Here is a 17,002-nt window from a genome sequence, read left to right on the forward strand (position 1 = left end):
CTTGACGATCATGACTTCTTTATTCACTTGTCACCATCTCTGTGTGCCTTCTGTTATCCAAAGGCCTGTGACTAAATATCTTTCTCTCCTCCCATACAAGACTTCATATTCTGCAAATCTCACGCTGGATGCCTGATTCCCTTGCATAAAATTTTAGTTCCCTATCTAGGCATAGCAAAGCTTTGTTTTCTTTAGCCCCAGTTTATTTTACTGCTTCTTTCTGTCTCGATGCTCTTGCATAAAAGAAGGTTTAAACAACTGGTGTATTAGAGGGAAAACAATTCTTTCATGCTAAGCATTTTATCTGTCAGACACCTTGTCAGACTTCATTGTCTGTTTCTAGTACTGAAGTAGAAGCTAGTGACAAAGCCAACCACATATATCTTTCTGTTTAGCAGTTCCTTATCCTAACTAGAGAATGGCACTGTGCACAGTAACAAAGATCAGACATTTTGGAAAGAGTGCACAAAATTAGATTTCTTTTCCTACATCTTGCATCTTAATATCCTTCTCCTTCTTGTTTTACTACATTGCTTGGCTATTTCGGGCTATGAGCTCTAGGTCAGTTTTCTTTGCTTGGAAAATGGCTTGATATTATAGTATAGTTTAAGTAAAGATGTGTGTTTTACTCACTGACTCAAAAATATTGAAAGCTGAGGCAAGTTTTACAACATCAAAGTTTTTGTAAAAATTTTCTTGACTGTCTAAACTGTTCTGGCTGACTACTTTGAACATCTAGATTTATTGTTGTTCTTCTTGAACTCTTCTTCCTAACCTCTTGTTATGATTTTATAGAGAATACAGCCAAGATTTTTTTCATAAATATGATTTCCTTTCTCAGCCAACTGTTCTGAAATATACATCTGCACTTTGGATGTTTAAGGAAGTTTCCTTTAACGTTTGAGAAATTATATAAAAATTGAATGTCTGCTAATAATTGTGTAGTGGGAAGGGAAAAATTGTGATAAGTAGTGAGTTCTGGGAAGGACTTGAGTTTATGCTGTGGTTTGAAAAAACCAAACAAACAAAAAACCACAAAACCACCCAAAACCCAAACCAACCCACACCCCTAATTTATGATCTACTACTATTGTTTTATTTATTTATTTTTTAAATGGGAATCTTTAGCCAACATTGACACCTGCTTATTTGATTTTTGTAATTTTTAGCCCCTTGAGTTTCTGGAGAATTTAATTTAAAGAAAAGCCCTCCTTTCGATCTGAATGTTATGTAGAGTTTTAAAAGAATGCAGACTCCATTTTTTTCTGTGAGGGAATAACTATATTTATTGTGTGTACTTGGATATAAATGGATGTAGATTGGTTCAGTTTGTGATGCACAATCAGTGAATTGATTCTGGTTGATTTAAACCTTTAGAAAAACAAAGTGACCTTGGGGGGGAAAAAAGCTGTTTGATTAGATTATCTGTGGATATGAGGCAGGGAATTTGTGAATGATAGAGGGAATTTCAAAATGAAAGGTGGGGGAAGGAAAGAAAAATGATGAACAAAGCCTCTTAAACTGCTGAGCTCTCTTTTTCTCCAGTGCATTCAGCCCAGTGAATTAATTAGATTAAGTCACATCAACCCTGATTGCTGGAAGGACTGAGCAAAGCAGGGAATTTCAGTACTGGCTTGCATAGCTAAGTTTGGCACTTGCAGGCTACCTATGATGGCGTGGTGCTACCATTTGAAGCTATTTCCTGACTTGGTAGCTGCCACAGTTTTTATTATTTTTGTGGTACGTGTAAACTTAGCTTGCTGTTAGAAAGGTATGTTGAAGAAAAATTATTTTTTAGTAGGAGAAAACACTTGTGACAACTGACAAAAACCTACAAAATTTGGCATGTAGTCTGTATTTCTGGCATTTACTTACTTGTCAGAAACTTCTATAAATTTTGTCTTTGTGTAAGCAGAAAGAGATCAGATGCACTAGGGGACAACCTTTACTTGTGGAAAATCTTTCAGTTTCTCCCTAATGTCTCCTTATGAACTTCTTAAATGCATCTGCCACTTCCCAAAAATCATTTCAACACCTTGCAAGAACTGCCCTCTGCTAACCAAGTTCTGTGTCTCATTCTGTGCTTTCTAGATCTCTTCTGAAACTCTTCTTTTTCCCTTGTTTTTTATTTGTTTTCTTCTGCTGCGTTATTTTTATTTATCAGCTCAATTCTTTGCCGCACAAATTATTCCTCCAGCTAGTTCTCAGTGTCTCCTGTTAATTCTGTTATGATGTCTTTCAACAATTAATCTGTTCTGGTCTGTAACCATAGTGTTCTCATACATGGTGCACTTTTCCCCCCCTCCTTTATAGGGCTTCTGCGTCCTCCTTTCTCTAGTCCTTTCATAATAAAGGATTCTAAATCAGTGACTTATTCCTAATTAATCCTTAATAAGTGGCTTGCTCTATTTTGATCTGAGAAAATGCAATACTATGAATCAGGACCAAGAGATTTTCTTGAGGAATAAAGGGATAAGGCCAGTTACTTGGTTTGTTGTTTTTTTGTTTTGTTTTGTTTTTTGACTTGGAACTACTGTCAGGTTGAATTAAGCTAATAGCTTGGACTAAAAGAATTTTAGCTAAATTTACAAAACCACAGTCACTATTTTTGCTTTCCCTACTTCATCTAAAGTTGCTCAGTAGTTGGGCACTCCTGTGTGCTAGGCAGCATCTGAAGATGTGGATATTGACCTATAAATCTCTCATCTTTGCCTCTCAGGAGAGTGTCATAAATACCAAGTACTAAGAGATGCTGAGAGCAATACACCCTTATTTTAAATATTTTATCTGAAGCAGAGACCAAGCGTCCCATTCCCCGAACTCCAGATTCATTCTGTGTCAATAATGTTTTTACACAAAATGAAAAAGCCACTCCAAGAGCTGTTTTGGGAGTTGATTCAGAACCTTTCTTGAGTCGAGGATGTTGGTATGATGAGATCCAAGTTTGACTCAAAACCCCATATTTTTTTCTGGAGATTAGTTCTATTGCTACATGCTTGCTTGTTTTCTCTAGTTGCTAACTTAGATGTAAGATCAGAAGTAATTAATCTTGAGTCTTCCAGGCAGTTTTTAAGGAATACAGTGTAATACATCTCATTTCTGTAAATGCTCTCACTTTTTGAAGAAATGAGGGTGCCTAGCTGGTTGTGGTAGTGTTTTCTATTGGAAGAAAATTAATGTTGATCCGTAGCACTTGTGTATCAGATAGCTAATGTAACCTCTTTCTCTTTGACTGAGAAAGACTGCCCTCTTTTGGGCATAATTAGAACTGGCTTAATTGTCAAGACTGCAGTACAAGTACTTGAGGTTGTTCTGCTTTGTCTGTAGAAGCTGTTGAATTTCCATGGATAGCTGTCGTGGGGCACCATATTGATATCAAATTCTATGTAGCTGTGGATTTTCTAAGACAGTAATCTACATTTTCAGTAGGGTATGAAATTCGTTGCATTAAAGTCTTTATTATATGCAAATCATACTGTGTGATATGTATGTTGTGTGTGTATATATATATCTCTCATATTTAAAAAAAAGATTATGGAAATGTGGGCTTTCTTTATTCCTAATAATTTTCCATTCCTTTGAAATTATGTCTGTCCATGACTAGCTTTTTTTGTTTGTTGTTGTGGTTCTGGCAGCTCAGAGTTTTTTCTTATTGAATCTAGATTGCTTTTTAGTTACCTTTTTTTCTGTTTTAAAAGTCTTCTTTTTGTTGTTATTTTATCTCTTTCCCTAACCAACAGAATACAAATATCTTTGACCTTCAGCATCATAAATTGACAAAGGTAATTAGAGTTTCAGTAGGGTTGGTCAGTAGGCAATAAACCAAATTCCTAGGGTTTAAAAAAAGTGTCGTGCAGGAAGTGGTGGAGTTTGTCAGTCAGTCCTGGGTTTAGTTCTAGCAAGTATATACTGTATGTAGCTTTTAATAATCTGAATAAAATTTGAAGACCTACAATAAATGGATTGATTGCAATTCACTTCTGAAGGAGCAGGTGTTCAAATCTCCTCTGAAAGACCAAGGATTGGGTCTGGAATTGCTAGATACCAGTTCAGAGCCTGGCACTGAAATGCTTGTGGTTCTGTAGGGTCACAAATATATCATTTCACTTAAAGTAGAGGGACAGTCTCTATGCTTAACCAAGCTAGTGACAAAAAAGGTGGGTTTTATACTTTAAGGTAGCGCAGTATTAACTCATGTCAGTGTTTAGAGCCTAGTTAACTAGAATGTTTGTGTTATTGTAGTAAATTTGAATGTGATTGTTTGTAATGCTGTAATGTTTTAAAGACTTGGTCGTGGAACAAGATCATGCTGTGGTAAGAGACTGCACAGCATGTCTTTAGTCTAAGGAACATTCGGTCTAGGCATAAGACAAGAGATAACTGATGCATATAGGCACCATACTGATATAATGCTACAGCACTGGTCAGCAGAACAGGCAACAAAATTCCTGATCTCTTTCACACCCAGATAGATCATCACTTACATTCTGACATAATATTTTGACTTAAAAAATGCCTGTATGTTATGTGTACCATGTGCATATGATGTTATTGGAATACTTGAGTTGTATTGACAATGCAAACTAAACAGAAAATGTAGTCGCCACCTTGCTAAATCATGTGTACTTTATTGCCTTGTTAGATAAAGCTGCCCCTTGGCAGCCTTTCCCATCATCTTTGTTTTATTAATGAGTAGTTTTGCCTTGCATTTTGAAACAGGCCGTTCCTCTTCTGGCAGACCATGCTTTCTGGGGATGCTAATGCTGGTTGTGTATAAGATAAGTGATGACTCTCAACATGGGAAAGATGTGTAAGTAATTTATGAATTACAGCCTTTTATAGGCTATTGAACAAACACATCCAACTGCATTAGAAGGAGATTACTCAGTTAAGTATTTTTAAAAGAAATTCTTTTCTTTTTACTTGCATTTATAGAAGCAGTCTAGTCTAGCCCGGGGTCTCTTTCACCACAAAATGGTGACAAAAGGGAAATTTTGTTGGGTTATTTCTGGTGTCTCTTCTGTTTAACCCTTTCATTTTGATCGTGGACATGCTGGTGAAATAGAAGAATTTTTGGTGTGCTTCAGCATAGCAAGCCTGTAGTTATGAGACACGTGACTGGGATGTTTAAGTTATTCTTCTGGTTCTGAGAACAAGATTAAAGACTGTGTGTGAAATATAGTTCCTTTTGACATTACTGGACAAACAGCTGTTGACTTCAGTAGGTCCAAGTCATTGCTCTGTCTACATACTTGCTTTATAACTTAATTTATGATAATGAAATGTGGTTATTTTCAAAGAAAATATATAAACCTCGCCTAACTAGTGTAGCATTTTGTATTTTACTTTATTTGTGAAATTAATGAGAATTGTTCGAGCAAAATTAAAGCAAAGGCAAGATTGGAGGCAGTATAGCCAAAATCTAACCCTTTAGTTTTGAAGAGATTCTCAGACAATAAAAGCTTGGAAATGTTGCTGCCTAAATTAGTCAGCTTGGTTGGGGAGTTTTTCAAAGACGTGAAACCCCTGCCCAGATCCATTTGATGAATAGCTTATAATAAATAGGTAGATTGGAATCATCTTGTAAACAACTTCATGTATGTAGTTCAATAATTGCAGTACAAAAGAGTTTCATTTTCTCTTTTTTTTTTTTTTTTTTCTCCACTTGGATTAGTAACAAGATGAGGCAGAGTAAGAAAACAAATGTATGACTTCATTGGAAACTTGCTAATGTTTGATTTTTATTTTTTTTTTAATGCCCTTTAACACAATTACTACGTTAAGTGTTGGCTGGCAAAATAAATGGAAGAAATATGTCTATTATCAATATTTTTAATGATTTTTCTCCTATCCCTCTTTTAGGGTAAAATTACACTTAAAGCATATTTTGTGTAGTTCCCATTTTTACTCTCAAACAGAAATTTAAACAGCAGTCTGATAAATAAGATTTTGAGTTTATTTTGATGCCATACAACCACAAGGATTGTGTTCTTAACAGACCTTGGGAGTCATTTCCCTTGACTTCTACTACACCTGTCAGTCTTATATAGGCAAATCTGTGAGATCTGAATACTGCAGTGCTGCTTATTTAGGACACATGTGTGAAAACTAGGGAAATTACAAACTGAGATCTTTATAGCTGGTACCCACTTCTCAACAGTGGACTGGACTGAATCACAGCATTTGTTGAAAGATTAATATTTTGATTCAGATTTCATTGCTTAGCCTCATCAAGATGCTATTGTATGTCAAATTGATTTTAATGGGAAACAAGCCTTTTCTCAGTTATCTATTTTTTAGTTCCATAATTTTCTCTGCCCCCTGTTTTCACCATTGATACTTCTTTGCTTTCCTCTTGTGAATTCTTTCACTTACATTGATCTCTCTTCCATCTCAAAACTACAGATTTCTTGTCCACACCATTTGTTTCCCCATTGCCTTTTCCATGTGACATACTAAATTACTCACCTCTGTAAAAGTCAAGACATATGGTGTCTCTCTGCTATAGAGCAGCCAATATATCTCATTGAACTGAGCTGTTGATTCTTATTCTATGTTGTGTTATTTCACCTTTTAATACTTCTCTCTCTGAAGAACATTCCTATTCATTCATTCAATTCCTATTCATCTTTCTTTACTCTGGTTGTCATTCTAGGACCATGTCTTCCTTTCCTCACCTCTCCAAAAAGTCAAGATCAGCCCTGTCTTTTCTCCTTTATGTTGTTGTGGCCACTGTGACTCCCTGTTGTTGCCTTAGCTATTTTATCACGTTCTCTGTTAAAGGATTTGAAAACTACTGCAAAGTTTGGAATAGTAGTTAAAAGTAGTTGCAGTAGTTGATAATAGCAAACTTCTAGCAGGCTAGTGTTGATTTTGAGTCTCCTTGAGATGTGAAAAAGGTAGAAAAAGTAAGAGTGGAAACGACACAGTATGTATGGGAATCTGTGCTTGAATCGCGTGGTTTAACAGTGCGTGCTCCAAAAGGTGTGGTGCACAGTCGAAGATGACTTCTTTTGCAAGATCATCCTTGTAATAAGAGTTACTGTTTCCAGAAAAGACACTTTCAAATGGGAATATCCCAAAGCTTAACCAGTTAAGTATCTTGTGTTCTTGTGGATGTTTAGTTCTGGGCATTTCGACCCTTTTGGAAAATCAGAGCATTCTTGTCCATATGTGATGAGGAAGTATGACTTGCAGACCTGATTTCTTTCTTTTATCGTGGTCAACTCTAGGCCTTAACAAATTAGGCAGTTGCCTGGGATATAGCAAAACAGCCCTGAGTATGTCCTGAGATGTCCTCAGGGCTCCTGTCTATCCAGCTGGAACAGACTTGCTTTCTGCTCTCTCTGTTCCACTGCTCAGAGAGGTCTGCGGTGCCAACACAGACCAACCTCTCCCTAGTTCTCACTGAAAAAAATACATGAAGTGTCCAGCATAAGGCAGAGAACAGGCACATTCCCTGTTGCTGTCAGTAAAGGATTAAGAAGGAGAAGGCGACACACTTTCCCCACCAGCGTCTTCCACCACCAACTCCCCCCCTCCCTTCTCTATCCCATTAGCCCACATTCTCTTCCTGCCCAGCCCTCCAGCGCTGCCTAATCTCATTTACGGGGGCTGCTGCCAGATTTGCTGGCAGCTGCATTTTCTTGGCCGCTGTTTTCGGTGAGCGAGCCGAGAGCGCCGAGCAGGAGGAGGAGGGCTGCTGTGTGGCGGAGCGGCAGCAACAGCAGCAGCACCTTTGACGTGCCCGTCCCCCACGTGACGGCCGCTCCATTGCGGGGAGGGCGCTGAGCTGCTGCCGCTTCGGCAGAGCAAGGGAGAGCCGCAGCCTCGGCGGCGGCGGCGGCGGCAGCACCACTAGCAGCGCCTCCGCCCGCAGTGCGTGTGTGTGATGAGCGATCACCGCGTCCCTCCGCCCGCTGCCGGCTGACACCGACCGCGCGGGGCGCAGCAGGAGGAGGCGAGGAGCCGCGGCCACCGCGTAGTGACCTTGGCCCAGGAGGTAAACGAGCCGCCGCGCGGGGAGCCGCGCTCCGCGCCCCTCCGCGCTCCCGGCACGGGCGGCGCCGCCGTCGCTGTCCGCGGTGCTGAAACAGCGGGCGCCGCGCCGGGCTCCCTGCCGGGCGAGCCCGTTCTCCCGGCCATTTGCCGCCGAGAGGCGCGCACCCACGGGCGGGCAACTGCGGGGGTAGGGCAGGGCGAGCCGGCGCCGTGGACGGGGTGCAGTGAAGCCCCCAGGCGAGGGATCTGGGGGGCAGGGGAAGGCTTTGGAGGTAAGCGTTTGGAGTAGAGCTCAGTCCTCCGGGCTCTCCGCAACCGCCCCGGTGCGGTCTGTAGATGGAGCGCATTCTTACACCTGCGTGCAAAGCCGGAGCTACGGCATGATCTGAGCTCTTGCTTAGTGCAGCTCCCGTGTGACCGGGGGGGAGGGCAGAGAGGAGACGGGGCTGGCGGTGGAGCCGGTGTTTTGCAGTGAAGTACCATCAAAGTAGGTGAAAGCAACTGTAAACGTTTTCTGGCTTGTTTCTTCCTTTCCCCCCTGTCACCTGCTTCCCTCCCCCGGTATATGTGTAAGAGCACACAGGTGCTGGTGAATTCAAGAGAAGTTTAAAGCGTCTGTTTTGCTTGTCATGTGTGTGAGGGTTGCAAAAGTTACTGTGACCCGAGCCATGAGGAGAGGGCACTGCTGAATACATAGTCATGGGCCGAGTCACTGCTCCCAAACCTGAGGTCTGGAAGATGCAGATCATCCCTCGGTGAAGCCTGTGCAGGGGAGGAAGGAGTGCTTTGTGAGGAGGCGTCTGCATGATATGGTTGTTAGTGGTATGTCAGGGAGCTATTCGGAGTGACAATTCATTAACGTCTAAATTAGATTAACATATTACATTCATTATTTACAGGCAAAAGAGAGTAATGACAGTAAATGGTGAATTAGTAGCTTTGCTCCAATGTAAATATCTGTTGAGTAAGAGCATATACTGATTCTGATAACATGTTAGTAGAAAGTCAGGTCCATTAATCATTGAGGAAGGAAGGAGACCTGAGGCGATGTCTTACTGAAATCACTTTTGCCTTTTACAGTGCAACGTTCAAAAGCGGATCAAATTTGTGGGACATGGCACAAGGAAATAATTATGGGCAAAGCAGCAATGGGGTGGCTGATGAATCCCCAAACATGCTGGTGTACAGAAAGGTAAGCCTTTGTGTTTTTCAAAAGCTGAGAAAGGGACTTCAGGAAATGGTGAAGTACTGGACTCTTTTGCCTAGCAAGTGAGGCCGTTATTTTTGCTGTTTCTCTCCAATTTCATGAATAGATGCTGCTGCCATGCTTTGCGTTGAATGGAACAGTCTGATTTCAGAGCACGATCACCTGTCACTAATTTGGAATGTTTTGTGTCTGTTGACATTTGTGCTGCCTAATGCAGTTTAAATGACATGTGTGTAGTAGATCTATATCCCAGGTACTACTAGTGACTTCTCTTTTGAGAAATGACTGGGTCTGTTGTTTTAAATGGTAAAATATGCCCCATCGTGTTCAGAAACAGTTGGTTTTCAATTTGAAATACTTGATGCATTTCATTCACTTTCTGCATTGATACCTACGATATGTGATGGTGGTGATGTGCCAGAGACTGGGACATGTTTTGAGTTCAAGTGTTCACCTGTAAAATCTATTTGTAAAATGAATTCATGTATTTTAAAGCTAAATATTAACTGTATAATACAATATTCTGTATTTCTGTCTCTGGGCAAAGGTTTTCAGAGTGCAGGGAATTCAGAACCGTTAACTTATTTCATATGAGGGGAAAAACTGATTAAAGATATTACTTATCTGCAGTCGCCACAACTTAAAAAAATCAAACACATACACTCCAGGGATTCTTTCTGGGAAGGATTTCTAATGTAGTTACTCTAATAGCGTCAATATACAAACTTGCAGACATTGAACTCCAGTAGTGGGGCTTATTTACCCACTGTGCTTTCAGTTAAGTGACAGTAAATGCTTGGGGATTTTGAGATGCGTTTATAAATTTATTTTTTTTTTATAAAGCTTTAATTGCATTTCTCAAAAAAAGAATAACAAAATAAATTTTAATGATAAGGGAGAAAAATAACTTTGCTGTCACAAACTGAAATACATAATTATGCAAGTACTTGTTTATTCCTGGAACACAGTGCTTTCTAACTTGTTTGTCGTTGTTTTTATCAGGTGGAAAAAAACCCAAAATTTTTACTTTGTTAGAGGTATTGACTTTTTGCAAGTTAACTGTAATAGAAAGCATCTGATATATACTCTGTTTAGTCTTTGAGGTGAACTGAGGTTTCATCAGTAACTGTGGTAAGTATTCTTTTCCCAGAAATTAAAAACAAGTCTCAAATGGAAGTACTATTGTCAGTTACATTGCTGATTTTCAGTTAGTTGGTCATACTTTCTATTTTAAAAAATTAGGCTCTTTTTACATATGGGAATGAAATTATGAACTTAACCGTAGTTATCCACCTCTGTAAGAATGCACATCTAGAAAAATACGGGGTTACCTTGCCATTACCACCACAAGTGTGTTTCAAAATGCAATTGTATGCATGAATTTATATGTGAAAATATGGTGTGTATATTCAAAGCAATATACCAAAGCGTATATGGTTCTTCATAGGTTTTTGATCTTTCTAAACAGAATCTTTCAACATTTGTTACGTACTTCCACTCTGAGAAAGAAGTTTTTTCTTAGCTTATTTAGTATACGGAGTGGGAACATGGAGAAACAGTTTCTCTTCTCTTGTGGTGACTTTGTCTGAGGAACTGGTTGAGCTTGTGACCCATTATATTTAGTGTGACCTCATGTCAAAATTTAACATTGCCCCTGAGCAGCCTCCAGATTGAAATGGAACTGCTGAGGCAAGTGATGAGAATCCTGGTGATGCAGAGGAAACTTGAAAATGGGGAGTGGGGATAGGACACAAAACCTCAGCTGTATGCCCAGCAAATCAAAGTATCAAACACCTTTTCAGTTCTCTGTAAATCAGCAGTAAAGGGATAATACCAGTTTGTGTCTTCCAGTGTAGCAGTGGTCCTTCTCATGTTGTCACCAGAGTGCAAGCGGTGCATTGAGTATTAAAATTCTGAAGAACACTGACCTTCTACAGCATTGCCTGCCATGTTTATTTTTGTACGTGTCAACTTATTTTCATAGCACAGTGAATCAAAAGATTGTTTAAACTTGTTCACACTGGTGTTAAGAGTACAGGGAGAAAACTAAGTAGTCCTTCGATTGGCAGTATTCAAGGGATAGGCAACAAAATAATAGATAACGTTTTTAAGTCACCTGCCTTCTTCTGCAGTATGATACTGCTGTAATCAAATGTGTTATAAATTCTGTGTCTAGAACATAAGAGGAGGATAGGTAGAAATCATTTCACTTCAGAATATATAATCTCTGAATATAATTCTTTAATAGCAACAACTAAATCACAGGATTCCTTGTAATACATTTGAAAACACAATACTTCTCTGTCTGTCATTGTGTTGGAAATGAAAGCACTCTGCATGGTGAACAAAGAACTAGATCTGCCAGCTTCACGAAGGACTTTTTTTTTTTTTTGGCCAACTGGAAAAGTATTAATAGTTGTTAGAAAAAAAAAAAAGTAAATGTGCTATTGGCTGGCTTCAGGAGAATGAATGTGAAGTCTTGTATTTTGAATAACATTGCTGAAATCCACAAATGGGGAAATGCTTTCTTGCAGTAGCTTATGTGACATTGATGCATGGAATGGCACACATTTTTTGATATGTGTACCTGAAAGGAACAGGTGAGACATCTCTTACTAGGTGTGTTAACAAAGAACTAAAATTTGGCCATGCTGAGTGATGACCGTTACTTTGTCTATAAACCACAACTCTGTAGTCTTCTATAATCTGGTAATTCTGATAGTCTGCTGAATTTTCAGACACAATCTGGACTAAGTATGTTCTAAACTACATGGAGTTACAGCCCTGGATTTCCTAAATCCTGATTCTTTCAGGAGCATTTTATAGGAAATCCTTTACAGAATGAAATTCTGATGTTTACAAATTCAGTATGTAAGGCTTGTATATTATAGAATCATTATTGCACTTCAAGTAAATTGCAAACTCTTTTCTATTTTTTTTCTATTTTTTAAAATTTTATTTGGTTTGTGAAGAAGATGGATTATCAAATTGTAACCTGGAGTAATACAGAGTGTAGATAGCCTGTTATTCTCAGAGTAGCTAGTATTCATAGAGGAGTTTCATTGTGTTTTGCTTTCAGATATGAAATATATGTTTTTAAATCAGCATAGGATAATTAAATATTCAATGCATGCATACCTTAGAATTACTTATTTGAATCTGTGATGGAAAAGACAGCAGCACAAATAAATATTTCCTTATATCATTTTTACACTGCCTTTTAAGATGCTTGTGTCAGTGTTTTAATGCCTTGGGGAATACTTTTTATTTTATAGAATGTCAGTTGCATTATTCTTTTTGGCTATCAGCCTAATTATAAACTAATGACATGTGACACATCGTTGTTACTGACATACCTTAGAAAAAGTCCTGAATTCTTCTGTTAGTAGCCTGAGGCAAACATGAAAAATGTAAATCCCCTGCTTTTACTTCCTCTTCAACAGAGTCCATTCCAGTCAGCAATTAAAAGAGATAAGACACTAGAATCCATAGTATTTTAACATCACAAATTGCTCATACAGAAGTCTAGGTGTTAAAGAAAAAACTTGGGATGTAATATAACACCCATCTCATGCAGCTTTTCTAAGTTTCAGAGCTTGACTTGTCTTTTTTTTGTTTGTTTGTTTTTACTCTCATGTATGGCACAAATAAAAGGATAAGAGTTGTCTTTGAGGAACTTCCATTTTAGACATGCTGCTGGTTCTGCTAAACCTTTGTTTATCTTTATGGTCTGTGCTTTGCTTACTTTTTTTAGTCAAACATATGCTGCAAGGATTAGGAGTTCTAATTTGTAAGTTTAATGGTTATTGTATTGCTGTCTGAACTAGCTTCATTTGAGAGATGATAGCTTTATTTTGTAGAAATAAGATTAGCCTTGTCTGAATAGTAATATTCTTGTGACTGAGACTTTGATTCTCTACCTTCCTCACTGCCCCGAGTGTTAAAATAGCTTTTGCCAAAACTGATTAGAATTACTAACAGTTGGGGCTTTCAATGCTGTAATGAAGATAATGAGGTGTTTGTTCTGTTCCTGTGACAATTGTTGAAGGTCATGTATGCCAGTACTCATGTATAGCAAGGGCTGAATTTGTAATTTCAAGCTACTTCTTAGTTTACCTTGATCTGATATTCGTTATAGAAACTACGCCTCCAAAGAGTGATACTTACCAAATGTTGTTGTAAAGGAGCGATAGCCATGCAGTGACATTTGAGGAAATAGTGACCACCATCTTCTAATAACCGTTCTCCTCTCCTCTGCTTGTTTTAGAGATGACTTCCAGTGTAGTGTGCAGATAATACTGTGTTCTCTTGTGGATTTTATCAACTGCTCCCTTAAAAAAAATTGCTGGAAGAAAATGATATCACAGATAACTGTCTTCCTTAGAGCCTGGGAGACTAAGGAAGGACATGGTAGGTGGGATTTTTCTAAGTGCTGTCACTCACTTTGATAAGAGAAGAATCAGTCTGATACTATGCATTTCTGAGTATGCCACCATAACCTATGCAAGCACCTTGCTCCCTGTGTAAACTACTGAGTTTATTACTACATTGAAAAAGCCAGGATACTCTAAGGTACTAGAGATAAGTGTTTTTTTGTGTGCGGTGTAGTTTTTTTTTGTGTGTGTGTTTTTTTTGTTTTGTTGTTGTGTTGTTTTTTTTTTTAAATTTTATTACAATATACTTCTACATTATGCAGTTTCTTCTTCTGAGAAGAAGAATGGTAGTGTTGCAAGACTTGGATGCTGGTCTTGGTTTTATTCCAGCACTCATCAGTATAGAATTGACAGAGAAAGGTCCACATTTGTGGACCTCAGGAGTTACAGCTGTCGGAAGAACAGAATTTACCTTGCTATCCAGTATGAACGTTATGAGGATATTGTCATAGTTACAGAGTAGTTGGCTGATAGTGAAGTAGGCTATTATGCAGGTAATATTTAGAGGGCAGGAACTTAATACTGAAGGACAGATGAGTTGCTAGATACTGTGGAGTCCCTTTCATGTGGTGAGACTTGCATGTTTCCCTGTACGCTGTTGAGCTCATGTTTTGTGCTACCCTCTGGACAGTGATTCACTTTGATGCTGTATCCTCTCCTGGAATGGTTATTGTTAGTACTAGGTGTAGCATGTATGTTTTGTCATCATTTGTGATAAAAGCAGTATAAAGGATTTGAGCGTCTTCACAACGGTACTGAACCACTGAAAACGCCAAGAAAACCTGATTAAAAATATGTCCATCTGAGTCTGCCGGTGGCTGTATCTGCAAAGGGACACCTGCCCTGTATATTTGCTTTGGTGATTCCTGCTGGTATTCTCCATCCTTTCTGTTCCCCTCTTCCTTCCACTAGGTGTAGAAATGTATCAAGTGATATTGCAGTGAGAGGTTTACTGCTGCTTACTGTTCTGAGCTTGATGTGCTCGGATCACTGGCATTACTGTCAAATGCAAAAACCCCACAGAATTCCCTGCCACCATATTACTTTCTTTCTCCATCCCACATGTGCCGTCTGAAAACTGTATGTGCCTGTTTTGATTGTGCATTGTCATTTTCAGTTTCTCTGCTTCTTTCCTTTGAAGCAGTCTACATTTGTAGCTATGGAAACAATGATGCTATTGATAGTGACGTGCAATACGGAGTCAGAAATTGTTTGTTTTGGAGTTTTGAGTTTTGTTTTCTTTTACCTCAGACTTGCAGCATGCTTTGTGGACTGCAGGAATTTTCATAGTAACCTCTATCATAACATAACATTTGACAGATTCCCACCAAAGCTGATACGAACTATAATGAGGCCACATTAAAATACTTGCATTTAAATACAACTTGTTAATTTGCAGTTATTTTCCCAATTCAGGAATCACAAACAAATTGAAGCACAGTTGTAATTTTTAATATAGAAAGCACTATACCAGGTTCTTCAAATCAGTCTGTAAATGCTGCTAGAGGAGAAGAAATTTGGCTTATGAAGTCCATTTACAAATCTAAATCCCAGGTCAAGCCTAGAAAGAACAGAATAAAGTCATTAGCAGAATATGTTTAAATGTTTTTTACATGCTATAAAACTTTTCAAAGTCTTGGGGAAAGATAAAGACTGCAGATATGTAATTATAGTGTGAACAATGGCTGGTTTTCAACTATATCTCTAAAAAATAAAGCTTTTACAGAAGAGATGCATATAATTTTTCTCTGTGTTACAGACGAGTAAACTGAGGCATGACAGTGACATGTCAGAGCAGTGAAAAAGCTAAAAATCCCTTTTTTTTTGTTTTTTTTTTGGTAAAATGGAGCAAACTTTTCGACAGTAGAAGGAAGCCATTAGGGCTGAGCTTGCAAAATACTACCTGGGATGGCTTCCATTATTCCTTTTTTTTTTTTTTTTTTTTTTTTTAAAAAAAAAAAAGGGAAACATTGCAGTAGTAGAGGGAAGAAGTTGGAAATGTAGGAGGATACCTTTTGTCAATTTTGATCAAGGCCAGAGAAGTCTGGATTTTGATAGTGGTCATATGAACCTTACAAAAATGAATAAGGGAAGAAAACTTTAAGGGTGAGATTAGTAGTAGTAGGAGATTGACCACTTTAGAAAAATGTGAAACTTCAAATGAAACTTTGAGGTGATAGTGCAATGGAAAAAAAAGTACATGTAAAATTTTCCATGATGAAGGGATCAGCTAAGAATTTTGGTTTTGGTCTTGATAGCCACCATAAAATAAAGTTGGAGATAAAAATGATAAGCTATTTATTAAAGTCTGTGTTGGTTATAAGAGCAACTGGAATATATACAGCAAGAACGAGGTTGTCTGGGAAGCCACAGGGGGTGTTAGTCCTTGAACTGTCTGAGAAGCAGAGTTGGGAACTGGAGCTTCGTCTGGAGAGGGAGAAATGCCTGCCGTTAGTGCAGGAGAGCGGGCTGGCCAAGAAACAGAGCTGTAGAAACAACTGTAGGATCATCTCATAAAGCCATTCTAACTGTTAATGAAACTTTTACTAGATAACATACAGAATTCTGAACTGACAGGGTTGGGAGCTTGGTATTTCGACTATTTAGTCTCGTAAAATTTGGGGCCTGTTTTGTGCTTGTGTGTGTGTATCTGTGCTTAAAAGCTTCCTTTGTCTGATGCTGCTATGGATCTCTCTTGATTTCTTTGTAATGCTCTATGTATCTCTGAGAAGACAGCTTTATGGACTGAGTTTCAGAGAAGCCACTTTATCTGTGAAGGTGATCAGGGCATCAAAAGCCAGAGACATCATTCTTGCTTTTTCTTACTGTTGTTACCTGCTCTTCCTTTAAACATACTTCTGGCTAAAAGTTTACGGCTGGAACTTGAGAGATGACACTGTAAGGTATATTTTATCCATATTTTTCCAATGAAGATGTCTGTTTTTCAAGATTTTTATAATTGTGCTGTTTCTACATATTTGAGGACATCTTTGAGAGCCATTAAATTACATTTGAAGTGTATTAGATGCACAGTGTCATTCAAATGAGAAATCCTTTGGGGAAGTCTAAGAATTTACCATGTTGTATTCATATCAAAGATGCGCTGGTTTAATTCTTAAAAACCTTAGAAAGAGCCAAATAGATCCCAAGGACCATCCAGATAGAAATTTATCCATCACAGTGAAATCATCGTTCTCCTGACATTCTTGTAGCGATTTTACCAAAACCACGTAAAATGGGAATTTTGAAGCTGTATTAACTCTTCTGCATCACTTCTGCTGGAATTATGTGTTTGCTTTCTTCTTCCTTTGGCTTGTGCTGAATCCTCTTTGACTAACGTTGTGTGAAGTTCTAGGGAGGA

At 38.5% G+C, this 17,002-nt stretch overlaps 1 protein-coding gene across 9 annotated transcripts in view; it reads left to right on the top strand.

The window, feature by feature from the left end:
- RGS7 (regulator of G protein signaling 7) overlaps positions 1 to 17,002 on the top strand; it is a 294,620-nt gene that overhangs the window by 22,377 nt on the left and 255,241 nt on the right. For 7 of the 9 annotated variants that reach the window (XM_063328943.1, XM_063328939.1, XM_063328940.1 and 4 more), the window contains one exon: positions 9,082 to 9,193. In XM_063328943.1, the coding sequence (XP_063185013.1) occupies positions 9,116 to 9,193 (78 nt within the window). In that variant the 5' untranslated portion in view covers positions 9,082 to 9,115. Of the gene's footprint in view, positions 1 to 7,595; positions 8,003 to 8,796; positions 8,824 to 9,081; positions 9,194 to 17,002 lie in introns of those variants that run through there. The other 2 variants (XM_063328942.1, XM_063328944.1) reach the window with 2 other exon arrangements.

The sequence above is a fragment of the Chroicocephalus ridibundus genome, chromosome 3 (assembly GCF_963924245.1).
Source record: "Chroicocephalus ridibundus chromosome 3, bChrRid1.1, whole genome shotgun sequence".
Lineage (NCBI taxonomy): Eukaryota > Metazoa > Chordata > Aves > Charadriiformes > Laridae > Chroicocephalus > Chroicocephalus ridibundus.